At 41.5% G+C, this 21,448-nt stretch overlaps 1 protein-coding gene across 8 annotated transcripts in view; it reads left to right on the forward strand.

Moving 5' to 3' along the window:
- Nucleotides 1–21,448, forward strand: part of astn1 (astrotactin 1) — a 494,478-nt gene that overhangs the window by 221,726 nt on the left and 251,304 nt on the right. For all 8 annotated transcript variants that reach the window (XM_024806023.2, XM_024806024.2, XM_024806026.2 and 5 more), the window contains one exon: nucleotides 12,547–12,697. In XM_024806023.2, coding sequence (XP_024661791.1) covers nucleotides 12,547–12,697 — 151 coding nt within the window. The remainder of the gene's footprint in view (nucleotides 1–12,546; nucleotides 12,698–21,448) is intronic.

Consider the following 21,448-nt stretch of genomic DNA (forward strand, 5'->3'; position numbering starts at 1 on the left):
TCATTTGTTGATGGTGAGTTTCACCTCCCTGTCTGAACAAAAATAAGTCCACTGCAGGGTATAACTTGGCATTTAATCACACATTTACTTATAACCGTTTCATTCATGTTAATGGTTCCAATAATTGAGGCTTACATTCAGTTTATATTTCAAAAGCAGGCAGCTGTCTCTATAAATATATGACATGTCCTTTGTGGTGGAATTAAGGCATGACAGGACCACAGATCCATGTTTTGAGCCATCTTTATTTAATATTTGCATCACACCACCACAACCCCACACCAACCCCTGAGTCCCCGTGTTTTAACACGGCGGGCGTGATTGCGGATGTCGTGCAGGTGCGTCCGCACGGCACCGCAGACCACGCCCCACCACGTCCTTGTTCAACGTTACCAGTGTGACTTTTTTGGTTTTTAAATCCAGTGTGTTTGTTACATAACGCAGAACTATTTCAGCAGAAGCTCTTAATAAAATCAGGATAATTAACTGTGTTTTAACCTGTTTGTTTTGCTTTTCTGGTGAGAATTTAAACAAGGTAAGCCATTCCAATGACTTAATAAAGCGATGGTGTTCTGACCGTAACATCACTTACGTCAGATAACCGTTTTAATTGTCTGTCGTCTGTCGTTCTAATTAGATAAGTGTGTTTGGATCCATTGTCAGTGCCAATTAAAAGATTATAATCTGATCTGAATCTGGAAAACTGTAATCCAACAGAAAAGCTGAAACTTTTAGGACTTCCTTCCCATCAAACACCACCTTGTTTTACAGAGAGAGATCTCGTGATCGTATTGTTCCATGTTTAATGCCTGGAGGGGATGACTCCTTTTTAATGTTGAGCACCAGAAACATTGCACATGGGATGTAATGAAACATGTAAAAGAGTTTAGGGAAAGTCATGAGTCTTACAAGTGTATCATTTGATCATTTGTTAGTTTTTGAGACCATCATTTTATTCCCCGATGAAAAACCTAAACAAATTGCATGTTTCGTTAATTAATTGAGAATTTTTCTTTAAAATAGTCTCCGCATGAAAGCTCGTAGCATGTTCCACTGTTGTACAACAAAATTGTGTAATACTGAAACCGTTTCCTGAAATAAAAAAGCCTTTAACATTTCTCCTGTGCTATCCTCACCCTAAATTCAGTTTGGCAGACATAGTTGGGCGAAAGCATTTCAGATAGTTGTAATCAGATCGTTCTTTCTTTAATCTAAATGTTTGTCCTGTCTGCATTAAATTGGTTTTGACATCCAAACGCCCAAATATTTCCTCCCAAATGGACATTATGATGATCATTCTTTCCAGCGCTTTGATACTTTGGGATATAATGAATGTTGTAGTAGCCTCAAAGACTCACCAACAAAGCTTTGAACCTTTTTTTCTTTTCTTGTGGGATGTTTAATGGTAAACACAGTAGTGTCACCCACAGTTTTTGGGTGTGATTTGACTTTAATTAGGGTTCTAAAATATCCTAGCATTCGAACTTGCAGTTAGTTTCATCATCTGCTGAAGCTCTCTTCAATAGGTTCCCTCTGAATAAATGACAATAAAGCAGTGGGCAATTATAATGGAAAAATTGGTTTGTAAGATAACATTAAGTTGAGTGTGAAAGGGAAGGAAACTCGCTTCCTTTTCTACCAGGGAATTTAGAGGGGAGTTAGGGAAGTTGAAAACTAAATATTTCTTTTAGTTCCACAGAAGTCATCAATTTCCCTGCTAAGCCAAGGTTCATGGCAAGGCTGTTACACCAGTTCTTCTTTATCACCAGCAGCACTATTCCTCTGAAAAAATAGCTACTGATTTAGATTCTGTGAGGAAAAGCAGCAGTCCACTCTGCTTTGTTCTTCATCCTCAACCATCTCAAGTAGTTACACTTGTGCCCCTCTACTGGATGATCTGCTCATTGACCTTGCAAGAGGTTTACCGGCAAAAATAATAAATAAATAAATAAATCGTAGTTACTCCGAGTGCTCTGAGCAAGGTTAAAGCAATGAATTCATGGTGTGTCTTATCTCACAAGTCTGCTATTTTGCATAACAACTGTGCTGTAAAAACTCATTGCTTTTCTCATGATGATTACACAGAATGAATTAAACATGCAGGTGTTTGTAATTCATGAAAGAAGATATCTCTTTATGAGAAAAATGAGAGCAGAGTGTCAGAACATGTCTCGCAAAGCAGACTGTTGAAGCACTGCTCTGACAGTTCCTCGTTTTCCTGCCAGACTGAAATGTGATCTAAAGAAATGTGATAACCTAATCAGTTATAATGAGAGTGAATGGAACATTCCTGACATCGAGGCATCGCTAATTGGATGTTGAAGTGTTAGTTTGTTTGAAGTTAGCATTTCGTGCGCTTTTTAAAACAGTATTGATTCTTCAGAAGGATATTATAATAAATCCTTTAATTAAACAAACAGTCTCACTAAGATTGGGAACAATGTCCAAACAAAGCAAAGAAAAATACATACAGGCACATTATACAGTACATGTTCAATAATCAGAGGTGGTAAAAGTACAGACATTTTTTAATTAAGTAGAAGTACAAATACCTGTTTTTAAAAATACTCCAAGTGAAGTTGAAGTACTAAATCTACTTCTTTATGCAAGTAAAAGTAAAAAAAACTACAGGCTTAGTTTTGTATCACAGTATGAAATTACATAATTTATCAAAACACATCTTGTGGAAATTCAGTATGTGATTATAAATGACAACAGTAGAAGTAAGCTTTAAATTTGCAGTTTATTGAGCGTCCTTTACCTTTTAATCTAACCTCTCTTCTTCCTTCTGTCCTCTCTGCCTCACGTCTTTCTCCATCTCTGAGTAAAGTTCTCACTGTGTCCAGCAGCTGGACCTTTAGCCGACCACACATGGCGCAAAAATAGTTTGTGTGCTGATGTTTGTTGGGCGAATAGAAACGTTGCATTTCTATATACCTGCCAATTTAAAAAGTGTCACTCTGTTTTATACTCACTCCTTTTCAGTCGCAATAGCTAGATGCTGAAGTACCGCGACACATGCACTCCTACTGTAACCTCCGAGTAGAAACGCGAGAAACCTAAAGTAACGAGCCTGTTTTAAAAATGTGAAGTTTCATTGTTTATGTGGCTTGGTTGATTTATCGATAGCAAAGACATTTTTCAGTTCAGTATGAACAAAAATGTCCACACTTACATAATAATTAATTTAATTATATGTAAATGTATTATGTTATGTAAAAGAGTGTAGTGAAAATACAATTGAATTCATTTGTATGCATTCAGTTTATACCAATTACATATTTCAGCTGCATTTTACTTTGTTTATTTCTTCATGTTTATTAAAAGTGAAGAATTTATTTATTTATTGTGCAGTTAGTGTTAAAAAATTCAATTCTTTCAATTCTTTATTTATTTGTCACATGTAGTTATAGCTGGTACAACATACAGTGAAATGTTTTTTCTGGCTAAAAAAGTACTCCCCCCGACTGTGCAAACATGCTAAAAAGGATTTTACATAAGCTAAGAAAAAAAGGAAAAGAAACAAAAGTTAAAAGTAAAAAAATATATAAAAAAACAATGTAAAAGTCCATATGTTTGTGCTTATAAATATATATCCATGACGTGCAAGATATTGCACTGTAATGATTTGAATGAGAAGACTATAAAAATATACATATTTACATAGTACAGATGTATATAATAAGGTACGGATAAGGTTCAGAGAAGAAAGATAAAGTGCAAATTATGTACTGTGTGTGAGATTGTCCATCATGTTGTCCGGTTTGTGTTTTGGTTGAGGAGTCTCACAGTTTGTGGGTAAAAACTCCTCCTGAACCTTTCTGTTCTTGTTTTCAGGCTACAGAGGCGCTTCCCTGACCTCAGTGGCCTGAACAGTTTGTGGGCGGGATGGCTAGAATCCCTAATGATCCTGATGGCCCTGGATCTGCACCTTTCAGCATAGATGTCCTGCAGTGCTGGTAGAGATGTTCCCATAGTGCGTTCAGCTGTGCGCACAACCCTCTGCAGGGCTTTCTGTTGCTGTACTGTGCAGTTCCCGTACCACACCATGATGTTGTTGCACAGGATGCTCTCAATGACACCAGTGTAGAATCTCCTCTGTATATTCTTGGAGATCTTAAACCTCTTTAGACGCCTCAGGTGATAGAGGCGCTGTCTGCCTTTACTAATGAGGAAGTCCGTGTGTGTACTCCAAGTGAGGTCCTCGTTGATGTGGACACCGAGGTATTTGAAGTTGGAGACTCTCTCCACAGGGGTTCCATAGATCTGAATTGGGGTGTGAGTTTTCTCGCCTCTCTGTTTTCTAAAGTCAATCACCATCTCCTTTGTTTTACTGATGTTCATGGAGAGGTGATTTGCCTCACACCACTTTGCTAGTCCATCCACCTCACTCTGGTAGGCCGTCTCGTCGTTCCCAGAGATGAGTCCCACCACCACTGTGTCGTCAGCAAACTTCACAATGGAATTAGTGGGGTGTCTGGCCGTGCAGTCCGCGGTGTAGAGGGAGTAGAGAAGGGGGCTCAGTACACATCCCTGGGGGGCCCCTATGTTCAATGAGAGTGTATGGGAGTACACATCCCCTATTCTCACTGACTGTGGTCTCGTGGTCAGGAAGCTATAAATCCACCTGCACAAAGATGTACTGAATCCCAGATCTTGGAGCTTACCCGAGAGGGTGTGGGGAACTATGGTGTTGAATGCTGAGCTGTAATCTATAAACAGCATTCTCACATAGTTCCCACATCCCTCATCTAGATGGCTCAGTGTGGTATGCAGGACCTGTGCTACAGCATCTCCGGTAGATCTGTTTGTCCGGTATGCAAACTGCAGTGAGTCGAAGTCGGGAGGAAGGAGGGAACTGATGAAGGGTTTCATGAGCCTCTCAAAACACTTCATCACTACAGATGTTAGGGCTACTGGGCGATAATCATTTAGGCTGGCTGGGCGGGTGTTCTTCGGGATCGGAACAATCACTGATGTTTTAAAGCAGGTGGGGACTACCTGCTGAGCCAGAGAGGCATTGAAGAGGCTAGTGAAAACTGTGGTCAGCTGATCTGCACATACTCTTAGCACACGTCCCGGTATGCTATCTGGTCCCGCTGCCTTCCTGCAGTTTGTTGCCCTCAGAGCTCTCCTCACATCATGCTCAGAGAGTATCAATGGTGCTGGTTCAGCAGCGGGGGCAGGTGCGGAGCTCTGAATTGCTGCCACAGCAGGCACCTCGAAACGCGCAAAAAAGGCATTGAGGTCGTCAGCTAATTCTGGTTTCATACATCTCACAGTGCTGGGTTTATAATCTGTGATTTTTCGTAGCCCGTCCCATATACGTCGGGAGTCACCGTGTTGGAAATGCGACTCCACATTGTCCTTATAGCGCCTCTTAGCCGCTTTCACAGTCTTCCTTAAACCATAAGAAGCTGCTTTGTAGCTGGTCATATCACCCGATGTGAGCCCATTTTTATAGGCAGTGGTCCGTGCTTTGAGAGCTCTCCTGACAGTAGAGTCAACCCAAGGTTTTTGGTTGGGAAAAATCCGGATTGTAGCCGAGGGGATGATGGTATCCACTAGCATTCCAATGAAGCTAATCGCTGTGTCCGCGAACTCGTCAATGTTTACGGAAGTATCCTGGAATACATCCCAGTCTACGTCACCGAGTGCGTCCTGCAGCGTCGCCTCTGATTGGACAGTCCAGCGTCTGACCTTTCGCGTCACCGGGGCTTCCTGATGAAGCCTTTGTTTATATTCCGGTGCGAGTAAGATGGCGGCGTGGTCTGATTTCCCAAAAGCCGGTAGAGAGATGGCTTTGTAGCCGCCTTTAAAAGAACTGTAACAGTGGTCCAGCGTGTTGTTGCCTCTGGTGGGACAGGTGACATGCTGGTGAAAGTTAGGCATGACCTGTTTTAATTTAGCCCTATTAAAATCCCCCGCCACGATGAGGGCGGCGTCTGGATGTTTAGCCTGATGGCCGCTCAACACATCATGGAGGTCCGATAGCGCCTTGTTGTTGTCCGCTTGTGGCGGGATGTAAATCGCAGAGATGATCACAGCAGTGAACTCCCTGGGGAGATAGAATGGCCGACAGAGAATGGTGAGAAGCTCCAGGTGGGGTGAGCATGACCGGGACAGGACCGTGATATTCCAAGGGTTACACCATCGACCATAAAGCAAACCCCTCCACCCCGCAATTTACCGGACTCCGCGGTTCTATCCGTGCGGAAAACAGAGAATGATTCCGCCGGGGTTATCGCGTGGTCCGGCACAGAGCTGGTCAGCCAGGTTTCAGTCAGGCAGAAGATGTTGCAGTCCCTGATGTCTCGCTGGTACCTGGTTCTCGCCCTAATATCGTCCAGCTTGTTCTCAAGTGACTGGACGTTGGCTAGCAATATGCTAGGCAATGGAGGACGGTGTGCTCTGGTACGCAGCCTGTTCCGGACCCCTGCTCTTCGTCCCCTGTGTTGCCGTCTCCTTTGACTCCGGCGACCTCTGGGGTCATTGTTCTCATCACGGAGGATCTCTTTCGGCCACGACGTTGTATCAAGCACCGTAGCAGAGGTAAGTGGGAAGTATTGTCGTCGCGGAGCTACCAGGACGGCAGCCGAACTCAACGGCGCCATCATCACCTCAACGGCGCCATCATCATCAAAAGTCCTCCAACCTTACATTGCAGACGCTGTCTTTAATGTAATCAAAGAGCAGAGGTAAGCAAGGAATCTGTAGAGGAGAGCTTTCTAAATTTGTATCATGTTCTGTTTTCAGGACGATTTCACTTTTTCATATAATGGTGAGTAAGAAAGAAACACCTGTGGTAAGCTCTTATGAGTCAAGAGGCTTCATTATGGTCGTATTGTAAAGATATGACTATAATGAAGCTTAGTCAAAACTGTGGATTGTACAGTGATCGTACAACTAATGAATGAGAAACAGGATCTGTTTCTATACAAACATCCAATGTGTGTCTTTCATTTTCTTCATAGGTGTTAGGGTTAGGTGGTAAGTGAATATGGACCATATGATGGTTTTTGTGAAGCTGTTAATACAATGCACATAGTTTTGGACTTGTGATTGTCTTAGAACCATTTAAAGGACTGCTCATCTACTAAAATGTCATTATCCACTGAATCATATGAGGTCTATGAAAAGTACAGTGCATTACTGGTAATTATGGAGAGCTGCAGTAATATAATTAAGCATATATGCTACAGCTCTGCTGGGAAAATATCTAAATTCTGACTGCTCTGGTTGTAAAATGTTATTTGATCCCAAATACAGTTTTAGATAATAATTTATTAGGGATTTTTGCTAGGTAAGGCCATTTTAAAAGGGATGGTAATTATTTAAGTCACTAGGATCGCCACCTCTGTGGAAGGGAACGCTAGATTAGATCGTCCTCACCCTAAAAAAATGTCCAGTTGTCCTTACAGCTTATCGATGTGGAATATTTGGTGCAGAACAAGCTGCCAGTCATATAAAAGATTGCTGACAGATCATTGACAGATGATATACCTATGGTGGGATGCCTGGGGAATGGAAGTGTACTGGTACTGATTTTCCAGAACAAGGCTGATATGCACAGTTGTAGTAACTAGAGAGGAATAAGTGAGCCACACCATGAGGCTGTGGGAAAGAGATGAAGCTGGGTTAAGAAGCAGGAGTATGGCTTCATGCTGAGGAAGAGGAGCTTTGCTGGAGAAGTACAGAGAAGGTCAGAAGCTACACTGTGTCTTTGTGGAGCCAGAGAAAGCATATGATAAGGTGCCAAGAGAGGAACTGTAGGACTGCATGAGGAAGTCAGGAGGAGCGATGAAGTATGTGAAGGTGGAGGACAATAACACAGCGATGAGGGGTGTGGTATGAGAGACAAAGGTTTCAAGCTGGCTGTGGGATTACATCAGGGTACAGCTCTGAACCACACCGTAAAAAAAAAATCCTAAAGAAACAGTAATATCCCGGCAGCTGGGGCGCCAGAATAATACCAGAAAATAGCTTTCACATGAAATACAGTTATTTTCAGTAATGACAATACAGTTTGTTGCCCTACTTTTACATGGGATTTTGCCTTTTTCAAGTGCTTTTAACTCATTCACTGCCATTGACGTCTATAGCCGTCAATGGCAGTGAATGAGTCAATGGGTTTAACTCATTCACTGCCAATGGCTGGCAGTGAATGAGTTAAACATTAAATTAGGAACATTTTAATGTGATTAAACAATGAAATTACCTATAAACAAGGTCAATGAATGCGGCAATATGAATAATAATACTTAAATGTACAGAAATATACAGTTAACAGTTGGTTTAAATAATAATGGATTGCATTCATGCAGCGCTTTTTGAGACCCTCAAAGCGCTTTACAATTCCCCTCTGGCCATCACCAGCAGGTGAAGTGTCTTGCCCAAGGACACAACGACCGAGAGTGTCTGAGCCGGGGCTCGAACCGGCAACCTTCTGATTACAATGCGAACCGCCAACTCTTGAGCCACGATCGCCCTAAATAACATTAATAATAATAATTATGTGATGTAAAAAAAGTTTATAAGAATCATTTCATATATTTTTCCATAGCATAACATTTGAATTCAACAGTTCAATCTTTCAAATAGAGCAGTAGAGAGTAGTGAAGAAGAGAGGGCAGACAGGGTGGAGTAGGTGAGAGGAGGGTCAGGGGTGATTTATGACAGAACAAACAGATTTACAGCAAAGGATGCTGAATGCTTGCTATCATGTATGACTTGGGGAAGGTGGTGGTTATAACAAAAAGACTGGAGGTGGAGATGCAGAGGGTCAGTGTGATGGAAGACGATGCTGGGGAAAGGGTGAGAAGGAGGCAACCCATAAAGGGAGCAGCCAGAAGAAGAAGATGGATGGTTATTGCAGCATGGTTAGTGATGTGAGCTCTGGCAATGAAAAAGGTACTATAACAGAGTTTTATTATTTAAAACAAAGTTCGGTTAAAAAAATCCTCATTAAAATCTTTAAATTCCTTTCCTTTATGAAATATCGTTGCTCTGGAAACTGCCTTTCTTACACATTTTGTTGGGCAGTAGCTCCTCATATCTTGAGGAAAAATTGGAGTAGTATTCAATTCAATTCAATGTTATTTGTACAGCACCAAATCACAACAACAGTTGCCTCAAGGTGCTTTATATTGTAAGGTAGCCTACCCTAACCCAGGCTCCGGGAGGGGCGGGGCCATCTGCTGCGACCGGTTGGCATGAGAGAAGGAAGACAGGATAAAGACATGCTGTGGAAGAGATCCAAAGATTACTAACAAGTATGATTCAATGCAGAGAGGCCTATTAAACATATTCAGTCAATGCATCATGGGAATCCCTCAGCAGTCCAGTTATGCTATTGCAGCATAACTAAGGGAGGATTCAGGGTCACCTGGTCCAGCCCTAACTATATGCTTTAGCAAAAAGGAAAGTTTGAAGCCTAATCTTGAAAGTAGAGATAGTGTCTGTCTCCTGAATCCAAACTGGAAGCTGGTTCCACAGAAGAGGGGCCTGAAAACTGAAGGCTCTGCCTCCCATTCTACTTTTAAATACTCTAGGAACAACAAGTAGGCCTGCAGTGTGAGAGCGAAGGGCTCTAATAGGGTGATATGGTACTACAAGGTCATTAAAACAAGAGTAGTAGACACTTAAATGCAATATTTCTTTAAAAGTTAGGCATAGTAGGTTTGTACTGTTTAGTCATGTTGGACTAGAGCTCAGTTGCTCAATTGATGCAAAGTTTGTGTAGTGCATCCAAGCTGTCAGAGAACCAGTCTAAGTTTAAGTCACGCAAAAAACCAACCTCAGAGATAACATGTGATGGAATTCATTTGGCAGCTGTTTCCAGGAAGCGTCCTAGAAAAGTGGCAGTTTGGCATTGTTATAAATTCAGTTCAGTCCTGAGCCAAAGTAACTTTATACATGTGTATGAAAGTAACTTTACCATTCATTAAAGAAAGTTAATTTAGAGTTGTAAAAACGCAGAACAGATGGCAGACAACCCAGCACTCACCCCCATCATCACTAAGTGCTCAGAGCAGCTGGTCCTAGCACACTTCAAATCCTGTCTCCCCCCCACCCTGGACCCCCACCAATTCGCATACCGCCAGAACAGGAGCACAGAGGATGCAGTCTCCATCGCAATGCACTCTGTCCTCTCACACCTGGACAACAACAACAAATACGCCAGAATGCTGTTTATAGACTTCAGTTCAGCATTCAATACAATCCACCCCTCACAGCTCATCAGGAAACTGACAGACCTGGGCATCAGCTCCCTCATCTGCAAATGGTTACTGGACTTCCTGACCAACCGCCCCCAACATGTCCGGCTGGATAACCGCTGCTCATCTACAATCACGATGAACACCGGTGTACCACAAGGCTGTGTGATGAGCCCTTTCCTCTACTCCCTCTTCACCCACGACTGCAGGCCTGCTGATGGTTCCAACACCATCATTAAGTTTGCAGATGACACCACGGTGATTGGCCTCATCAGTGACAACGATGAGGGAGGGAGGAGGTGGATCGTCTGGCTGAGTGGTGCGACACAAACAACCTGCTGCTTAACACCGAGAAGACCAAGGAGCTCATCGTGGACTACAGGAGGAATGCTGACCCACATCCACCCATCCACATTAAGGGGACGGCTGTGGAGCGTGTGAGCAGCTTCAAGTTCCTGGGAGTCCACATCTCCGAGGATCTCACCTGGACGACCAACTGCTCCAAGCTGGTCAAGAAGGCTCACCAGCGCCTCTTCTTCTTGAGGACTCTGAGGAAGAACCACCTGTCCTCAGACATCCTGGTGAACTTCTATCGCTGCACCATCGAGAGCATCCTGACCAACTGTATAACAGTCTGGTACGGGAACTGCTCTGCCTCGGACGGCGTTGCAGAGGGTCGTGAAAACTGCCCAGCGCATCGCCGGAGCACCACTTCCTGCCATAAAAGACATCTACAGGAAGCGGTGTCACCCATCACATGGACTCTTCACCCTCCTGCCCTCTGGGAGGCGCTACAGGAGCCTCCGGACTAAGACCACCAGGTACCGGAACAGCTTCTTCCCCACAGCTGTCAGACTCCTGAACTCTGCCTCCTGACATCTGACCCACGTTAACACATGGACTGAACACACACACACCCACAATGGACAACTGTACCCTCAAACACACAATAATAACATGGACTGAACCACCACTCACAACCACTAGCACTTTATATAGCCTCTGTAGAAACTATCTACACCCTCACTTATCTTAACTGCACTACTGTATAGCTCTGTGTAAATAATCATTCTGTACATTCGATAATTTTTAACCCTACAACTGTTTACAACTTGCATAGTTCCCATTTCTGTATAGCTGTATATCTCAGATTCTGTAAAGTTATTTATTTCATATTCTGTATAGTTTTTCATATTTATATCCTGTTCATAGCCTGTACATAGCTTGTACTCACTACAGCCTGTACATACTTATAGTTATAGAATATTCACAACATACTTCATACCGTGTACATTATAACATACCATAATAGACCCATTTCTGTAATATACTTACATATCTATACTATTGCTAATATATATTGTAATATATCTATATCACTAAGGCTACGTTCACACTGCAGGTCTTAATGCTCAATTCCGATTTTTTTGTCTGCTCGTTCACACTACAAATAAAATGTGACAGCAAACGCGCTCTAGTGTGAACGCTCAAAGCGGCCCGCATGCGCAAAAGAAGACGTCACACACAACACGCTCTGTTTAGACCCAGAGCAAACAGTATTGTTTGACTGATGGCCCTTAATGTAAAGACTTCGGACTTCATGTTTCCCGATTTTTGCTTTAAGTTATTTTGTTATTTACATAATAATGTAGATAACCTAATAATGATCCTTATTGCTGTTTTAGAGGAGCGCTGCTTCAAAGGATAGTTGCAGATTTCTGTCAGAACCTGCAGGTTATGCAGTACAAATAAAATGTTAACGTTTCGCCAACGTTGTCTTCCCAGCAGTTTCACCGGATGGCCAGGAAGCGTTCACGATGTCTTCTCTGGCGCTGATAATTGGCGTCTGTCTTGTGTCAGTGACATAAAAGACGGATTTAATGCGACTTGACCGTTCACACAGCAGTCGCTTTCTGAGACATCGGATATGTATCGGATTCAGTACCACATACGAAAGTGACCCAGATCGGATTTGAAAATATCGGATTTGTGCTGTTCACACTGTCACACCATGATCGGATATGGGTCGCATAGGGTCAAAAAAATCGGAATTGATGCACTTTCGCCTGCAGTGTGAACGTAGCCTAAAGCACTTCTGGATGGATGCAAACTGCATTTCGTTGCCCTGTACCTGCATGTGGAATGACAATAAAGTTGAATTCTATTCTATTCTATTCTATTCTAAAGGTTGTGCCAGGAAATGCATCCAGTATAAAAAATTTCACTTTCAGGGGGATGAAAAAGAAGTCATGAAATATACTTTTTGAAAGCCCCACAGATACACCTGGCTGAAGGTAATTACTTTTGTGTATTGCTTTTGTATTTGCAGAGAGGAGTTGATGATCAGTTCATCGTTTGACTCTTTGGAGGTTCTCCTGGACTCTTTTGGACCTGTCAGAGACTGCACCAAAGACAACGGTGGCTGCAGTCGCAATTTCCGCTGTATATCAGACCGCAAGCTTGATTCCACTGGATGTGTGGTGAGTCCTTTTTTTCTGTTATAAAACTGCCTGCAGTACCTCAGGTTTTGCTGAAAATCTAATCAAAAGTATTACTGGGCACCATACAGCCTTCATATAACTTTTTATGACTGATATGAGAGCATAGTTAGTACGGTCAGCAGATCCAAACAGTCGGGCTTTTTCGACTTGTGGTCACCTGGGATTTTTTTACTAGTTAATATTCCAACTTAACTTTGTGTGTGTAGTCTAAGTATAAACACAACTGCATGCCACAATGACCCACAAGGACAAATAGCAGATCGGCAGTCTCAGCAGATTGGTACTCTCTAATGCTTCTGAGTAGACACTTTGACTTTGCCTCTTGTCTCATATGCCTCTTAGCCTGACAACACATTCATTAACTCCAGGTGGTGCTTAGCAACCAGGAAATGTAGCAGCCAGGTTTGTTTTGTTCTCCATCTGTTGGGGGTTTCAGCAATAGCATTCTTGTTATTTGCAGAATCTTAGCACTGGCTGCTAGTGTTTTGCTTCTGCTAAATCCCCCACTTCTATTGATAAGCTGTCAGGCACCATCAGTCCTAACAATTTAATTTCTTTTCAAGTACTTTGATACACTTGAGTAGAGCCTTTGAGGTGGGTTTGGAAGATGCTATTTATGCAATCCAGTATTCTTCTTGCCTGTAATGCATCTCAACGAGAGGCAGAAGAGTTTGTGAGAGTTTTTTAAATGGGAAAATGCTTTTTATATAGAGGCAAGCATTTCCAGCCAATTATATACAGTATGCATGATAAACAGTTGCTCAGACAAGTAAATATTATTCAGGCATTATGGAAAACACATGCAGGAGTACATTTATTGACTTTCCTCATTTGGTTTAAATCATTAAGTTTGAGACTGCAGGCTAAAATTGCACGAGCTTCAAAAATGTGGAAGGAATATCGAAACCAGATCAATCAGTCTGTCTCAGGAGCTAATATATCTTATCCATAATGTTATTGTCTATTAGTCTCTTTTTAAGCTGAGAAATGTGCTATTTAAAATGTTAATTCAGTTAAAGTGGAGGAGTTCAAGTGTCTTGGGGTTTTGTTTATGAATGAGGGGAAAAGAAGAGTGGGAATTTCATCAGATGGATCGGTGGAACATCTGCAGTGTTCTGGAGGTTGTATCCGTCTGAGTGTAAGCAAAGGTTTTGATTTTCTGGTCAATCTGCATTCTTACTGCACCTATGGCCACAAGCTGTGGGTAGCGAATGAAAGAATGGGATACTAGTCATGGAAATAAGCCTCCTCCGAAGGGCTAGAGCCACTAGTCCACATAGAAAGGAGCCAGTTGGAAATACTTCTCCTGCACGCCTCTGAAATTAGTTGTTCTCGGGCATGGTCAGCTGTGCCTTGCTGCAAACACAGGACATGTTAGTGCACATCATAGTTCAATGCGTAATGCACTGTAAGCAATATACCCTGACTTTTTATTCTTTTGTTGTTGGAAGACTCTTTTAGCTGTCATACTTTCTAGCCCTGAATGAGTGCAACTAAATATTTGCCACTGCTTGCACTGAGGTTTGCATTAGCATAAATGCTAATATTGAGGACGGTCAGCTAAACAAAACAAGCTTCCTGATCTACACTGCAAACAAAACTTAAAAGTGTGTTGATTTTTTTAAATGTTTATTCAAACATTTTTTTACATTGTGACGTTGTTCAAGCTTATTTAGCTGGAGAAATCTGTCACACGCAAAGTATTTATTGTATGTATTGTGCTGTTCACCACCAGAAACGATAAACACTGTGAAAGAAGACCTGTAAGTAGCACCAGCATTGCACTGAAATGTAAGAAAGGGAGATATCTAATTTCCATCATGCACCAAGAGATGACTGAATGGATATTTTGGGTCAGAGTCATGTGGGTATTTTATTATGTGTTGTGTAGATAAGATTTTTTTCATGCTGGTCTCTCATGTGGGAAAGCACAAAAAGGAATATCAATATTTGGTTGTGACAACCTTCCTTTAGACATTACCGGATGATGTTAAACTAAAACTCGTGTTCTAGAAGACTGCTTTATGTTGCAGTGTGTTACAAATCCTTGACAAAAGCATCAGGAAAAAACCCAAATTTCTTCTTGATGAAATTAGTGTCAGGTGGATCCAAAGAAAAACTCTTAAAATATTCGTTTCCATGGAACTCCTTTTTCAAGTCTATTAATTATTTACCCTTCTCTGTATTTTCATCCCTGTGAGGATGTTCTACTGTAAATTTCTTTTAGAACTGAAAAAAGAACATAGATGTACTTGCAATGCATAATATGCACTGTGACACTGGTCTATAATTGTTCCTTTTTTCCATATATAAAATGTTCAGTGTGCTGCAACAAGAGGCTGCTAGCTAGATGTGACTGATAGACACGTATGTAGAGAACTGTAGTTAGACCAAAGATAAATAATCACTGCAGGGCTGAAAGATTGACAGGTGGGATGCATTATCTGTTCAATCTGTTTTCACACCCTTTTTCCTGTCTAATTAATACTAATACCACCTGTTTTCCAACATTTCCTTTCTAATGTTTGCATAAGCCAGACCTTCCCAAAGTGTGGGGCCCGCCCCCTAAGGGGGGTGCAGAGCCATTGCAGGGGGGGGCGCGGGATGAAAAGGGGGGAAAGAAAACAAAACGCTTGGACACTGCTAGCACGGGGCGCCCACACAAACGCAAAGCAGGAGATGAAGCATCGCTGAGTATGTTTCCAAACCAACTTCATTCTGAGCCAAAGACGAGAAAATATGGTGAAGCAAATCTGCCCTTTGGCTTCACCTGCACAGGTGCCGAGGTAGGTCTCCCTGCAGGGTTGGCTTTCCCTTCGTCGGGAGCAGCGCTGGGCTGTTTAAATCACGGACAAACAGGATCCCACATTCTTGATTTTTAGTTCACAAACACATCTCATAATGACTAACTACTCCTGACATTTTGGAGATGTAAAACTTTTTTTCTTGTAAAACAAAGGGGGGCCCAGCAAAAAAAGTTTGGGAACCACTGGCATAAGCTCTCAGGAGTTGGAATGTTGGCAGTTGGTATCTCTTCTACTTTAGCTGCTTCACTCTGCAGTCTTTGATCTCTTATGCTTTAAAGGTTTCTTATTCTTTTTGAATGACACATGCCGTCATTGTCCCATTTTTTTTAACAACCACCTATTATTACAAGCAAAGCCACTGATATTCCGATACAGTATACTGCACAGGCACACATTCCTCTCCTGTCCATCACCATACAGGACCACTGTCAGCTCCCATTGCATATATTACTGTGATTTTTAGTAGTTGTCTTGTGACTGCTGAGCTAATAAACAAGCCTTTCATCTGTCTAATGAGGGTGGTAAACTGGCTGGGCCCTAGCGTTCTGATTCCACATTAATCAATTAACGCCTTGTCTCAGTCCACACTGCCAGAAGCTGCCCTGTGTGCATTTAATATCTTTTCTTTCGAGAGAGTCAAGTGATGCTGGCGGTCTGTGCTGACTGACCTCCTCCATCTAGCTGATATATTGCTCTCCTGAGGAGAGGCAGCATGCGGCACCTGTGGAAGTGAAAGCGTAATAATCACAAGATGATTGTGAGATTAATTAGCTTCTTCTTGTCACTTGTCTCCTCTGCAAAATGTTGGAAAACAAGGATGTTGTTGACAGAACAGATTGCCACCAAGATGGAATGACTAGAATAGCTGGGCACCATCCAAACAGCCCGTGTAGTGAGTTTTGTAGCTTGATACATAAACCTGCAGTACACAGGACATACCAGTCATTGCTGCTGCTTACTTCTGTGTGTTTTGGTGTAGAGCTACTTTATAGAACCACCTTAGGCGTTTTGTGCACACAGTATAAGACAAGACTTAACTGGGACTGTTTGTGGTGTGTGACCGGGACAATGTTTATATCGGGGATGCAAAGAGAGTATGGAAAACAAAAGGGTCATCAGCACTGACTCTGAATCACATCTACAGACAGAGCTTCATAAAGTTCTGTCTTTAGACTAACAGCCAAAACTTCGTAGCTCTAACTTTTATATATTTTCTCAATACAAGTACAGAAAATGTGGGTAAAGTGTGTAGTAGTTTAATAAGACTGACAAGTGTGAATAATTATAAAAGAACAGAAAATTAGAAAAGAAATAACAAATAAAACCCTCAAATGTATCAAACTGTACTAATTTATAAAACTAGATACTAAAAAAGTAAACTGAAGTAACAATAGTTTCAAATTATTTTAGCAAATCCTTTGTCAAATACTCCAGGATTGTGGTATCTATAAAATCAATATGCTGATTATTTATTGTTTATATTATAACAGTCCAGATTTTTAATGTTAACAGACAACATGCTTATGAAGTAAAGCAGATGTTGTGTACAAAGTAGAAACAAGCAGGTCAATCAGATATTGTTTTTAGTGACTGTAGGTTGTGATGTAACTTATGTAGCATCCATCCATCGTAAGTGTTCTCTGTGGATGGATGTTCTTCCACCATCTAACTATGTCTCCAGTTAAAGCAACAGAACTCTACAGGAACAGAGGAAATGACTTCCTCCTTGTCACATGATGCTTTGGCAGAATTTCTTTGAGTCACACAGCTTCCACGGCCTCACTGAACTCCTCCCACATCTGAGATTTTATTTCAGCTGCTGCCAGCGCTGTGCATGTTTGGCTTCCTGATACCTGTCAACTACCTTCAGAGTCCCAGAAGCCACACGCATTTATCACTGTAAAGATAAACAATGGCAGTAGCTAGACCAGTGTTTCGACACACCACCAAACAAAAAGTTTCCCTGGCGCACCAGGTATAGCTCAGTTTGTCCCAGTATACCTTTTTTTGCTTTCTTCTGACCACTACTCAGGCTGGGCCTTCATCATCATCTTCATCTTTTCTCCAGGACCCAGGTCAGACTGACTACTTTTTCTTTTCAAATATTTATCTATTTATATTGCGTCGTCTCACTCACAGCATAACTATTATGTAATTCTTCTTCGTCTTCTTCTGTTTTACTAGCAGTTAGCAACCCATTTTATTAGAGCAGGTAGTTGTACTGCCCTCTAGTGGTAGAGAATGTAAATGTTCTGCCCATTACTCACGCCGGGCGCTTAGAGTACTAATCAGGTGGAATCTTCCACGACACACCTGATCATTTCTCACGGCACACCTATGTGCCACGGCACAGTGGTTGGGAAACACTAAGCTAGACAACTGAGTGTGTGTTCATATAAATAGGATAAGAGGAATTAAGGTGGTTCTGAAGACAAAAGAGTTGGGGTCGAGCTTATTACTATTGAGGTGTTCCTAACAAAGTGTCCAGTAATAATAATTAGGTCAGTAATATTATATTAGTATGTTGTATATTCCCCATTATGATATGAATATGTAATTCCCATAAGGAAAATAGAACGTCTGTACTCTCGTATGTATTTTGACTCCTTGCTCATAGATATTAGTAAACTGAATAATATTTTTAATATATGCAGTCTTTCCCTTTGATGAGGGTACAATACTATGCTCTCAACTTAATAGTTTTAAATGAATCTGAAAGAGACACCACTTTTTTTTGATGCTTTTCAGTTTATAATGATATAACCTAATTCAACGTTGAACCATTGGTCAACTGAAGGTATAAACAATCAAAACAACAAAGATGTAATAGCTTTACATCTCAATAACTGTTGGTTTATCTCCACAAACTACAGTCTATAAGGCCAAACAGTTCTACAGACATGCGCTCACCACAGCACAAATCACCTCTAAAAAGGCTTCATGTGACAAAGAACTAACCCCCTTTGCTCCTCTTCATTAAATCTGGCCAGCCTCAGACTATATACTTGAAACTCATCCAAAATATGTACAGTATACTGTACAAAATATGTACAATACCGCATAAGACCAACAAATACACGGCTTGCAGCCAGGTGCCCTTTAATAATATTTCTGAACGGCACCATACTGTATGGAACTGGCTAAAGTACTTCTTCTCTCCTGTATTGGTGTTATTCCCTTTAGGCAGCAAAAAACAATCTTGACTCAGATCACATTTTGGGACACTAAGCAGTGCTGAGTGGAGTCAATACCTGGCAGAGATGTAGGTAGACCTCAGCCCTGAGGAGGAATAGGAGCACATTAGATTGTCACTTCTGATGTTTTCTCTCCTCGGGTCACTGGACTTCTATGTTTATGTGTTTGAAATTAGAAGTTTAATAAAAGGAAGCGCTCATCTACTGCGTTTTGTATGTGATGTTCAGTATTAACTTTATTTGAAAATAATACATTATTTGTTAGATGAAGATGAAGGTGGAAAGATTAATGGCACAAACATAAATGAATCTACTGTCGCATTAATAATAATAAAAAAATATATAATTGTAATAGTAGAAATACACATCCTGAACCAGAATCACAAGTTGAATGTGACAGTTTTAATATGATGTAAAAGATGAGGTAGTTCCTCTGCTCATAACAATCGGAAACCATACGTGATTTAGATTTGGAAAAACTCTCCTTCAGGTTTAAAGATCACTTGAAACATATCACTGTGTCCTGTTCTGTTCCTGACCAGACATCAGCTCCTGAATCAAACCATCTCATTTTGGTGTCTCGGTTTATAACCCCCGAGACCACACAGCAGTTTTTAAAGAGTGAGCCTGCGCTGTCAGGCCAGAAGCATGACGCCTGCCATGTTTGTTATCTTTTACAATATTCACAAAGGTGCAGACCATGAATTTGTCACTCAGACTCAGGGTGGAGCCGTGATGTATTATTTTAATGTGCTGATGGAGAACATTTCATATAAACCACTTGAAGTGGTACATGTCTTTGGAAGATGTCATGTACAATCTTCCAGTCCAAATGTAACTCCCACCCTGTTCATCAGCCAGACTAAGCTCTCTATGTCTCTTGTCCCAAATGAAATCAAGTGTGAAAACTTAGTGATTTGACACAGTGGACGAGATCCAACTTGCATCGCAGATGCATAAGTGCAGTTGGTAGGAGCAGGGCTTTCACGAAGCAGCAAAAATGGGACATGTCCTTGTCATTCTTCATAATGCTTTCTTCATCGGTGTCACGGCTTGATGTAGTTCTCTCTCGCTGCAGACGGAGGTGTTCCTAAGCACTAAAAAGAATTATGCCAGTATTAGCATATAGTCTTTTTCTTCTAGTCAGTATAAATGTCTGTGGATACTGGTGTATTGGATCCTTTTTATTAAAGAACCCTTCACAATCATTTTATCCCAGATTCTGCAGTGTTGTGCCAGAACCCTATGGCAGTTAAATCAGTCAAAGTTTTGGTATCAAAGAACAGGACCCCACATAGCAGACAGGTCTAGCCCAGATCTGGTGTCAACCCGGCACTGCTGGCTGACTTCTGGCATGTTAAGTGGTATGTCATCCAAATATGGGCCAGGCCTGGCGTAGATGGCACTGTTTATGTGATGGCATGCCACATCTGGCCTGATTATGGTTTGGTTTATGTGGCCCAGGCTCATAGAAAACAGGTCTTCCCCTGATCCAGCATCAAACTGGCACTTCTGACTGACTGGTGTCATGGCAGGGTGTCTGTCAACCTGATGTTGGCCAAGTCTGGCAATGATGGCACTATTTATGTTCCTATTTTCCTATTTTAGGTAGAAGACCCAAATGCTATGTTGCAATACTATATTGCTGTGGTTGCCAATGTTTCAAATGCAGGTTTGACAGGTTTGTGAGTGTAAACTTTATCCAAAACCTACTGAGGGTTTACTCATGTTTACCACTGGGTGGCTGTAGCTCAGGAGGTAGGGCTGGTCACCTACTGATCGGAAGGTTAGTGGTTCGATCCCTGGCTCCTCCAGGCTGCGTGTTGAGAGTATGAATGTGTGTGAATGTAGTAAGGCAGCACTCGGTTTAGAGAAAGTGTTATTGGGTGAATGTTGTATAGAGCACTTTCAGTAATCCGGGAGAGTAGAATAGTGCTATATAAGAATCTGTCCATTCTGTGTCTGAACAGAGTTTTGTCATGTCTTTTTTGCACTATTGTGTTCCGGCACATGTTGTTATTACATGGCTTGATTAAGGTACACCTTAGGCTGACATCTGGGGCCAGAGCTGAAACTGTTCTGGGCCAGCACAGGGCCACCAGTGTGTCTGCAACTGGCCTTGTGCTGACCCATGTGTGGGCCACCTCTGGCAAAACAAATCTGGGCCACCAAAGGGCCGTCATTCTTTGCGGTATGTGGGCCAGATCCAGGCCATACCATTTTTGCGATGTGGGACCATTGCTATAATTGCAAATAGAAATGTACCAATTGCAGTTTTCTTGGCTGATTTCAATTTCCGATTGTTCTCTTACTGTGACGTGTTGGTAAAGATTGTTACAGATTCTGATTTTTTCGAAGAAGTAAAACTGGCAGCATAATACAGTAAATGATTAAACATTAGAGTTTCTTCTCTCACTTAAGAAAACTGAAAATAAAGTGCTCTGCTACTAGACAGAGGTACTCTTAATTCCGTTGTTTTCATTCTAAGTCTGTTGTTTGTTTTAAACTTCCATTGTTTTCATTCAAATTCCGTTGTTTTCATTTGAATTCTTTTCTTTTCATTCTAATTCCATTGTTTTAATTCAAATTCTGGTCTGTTCATTCTAATTCCGTTGTTTTCATTTGAATTCTATTCATTTCATTCTAATTCCGTTCATTTCATTGAAATTCCGTTGTTTTCATTCAAATGCCATTGTTTGTTTTAAACTTCCATCGTTTTCATTCAAATT

The sequence above is a fragment of the Maylandia zebra genome, linkage group LG18, assembly GCF_041146795.1.
Source record: "Maylandia zebra isolate NMK-2024a linkage group LG18, Mzebra_GT3a, whole genome shotgun sequence".
Taxonomy (NCBI): domain Eukaryota; kingdom Metazoa; phylum Chordata; class Actinopteri; order Cichliformes; family Cichlidae; genus Maylandia; species Maylandia zebra.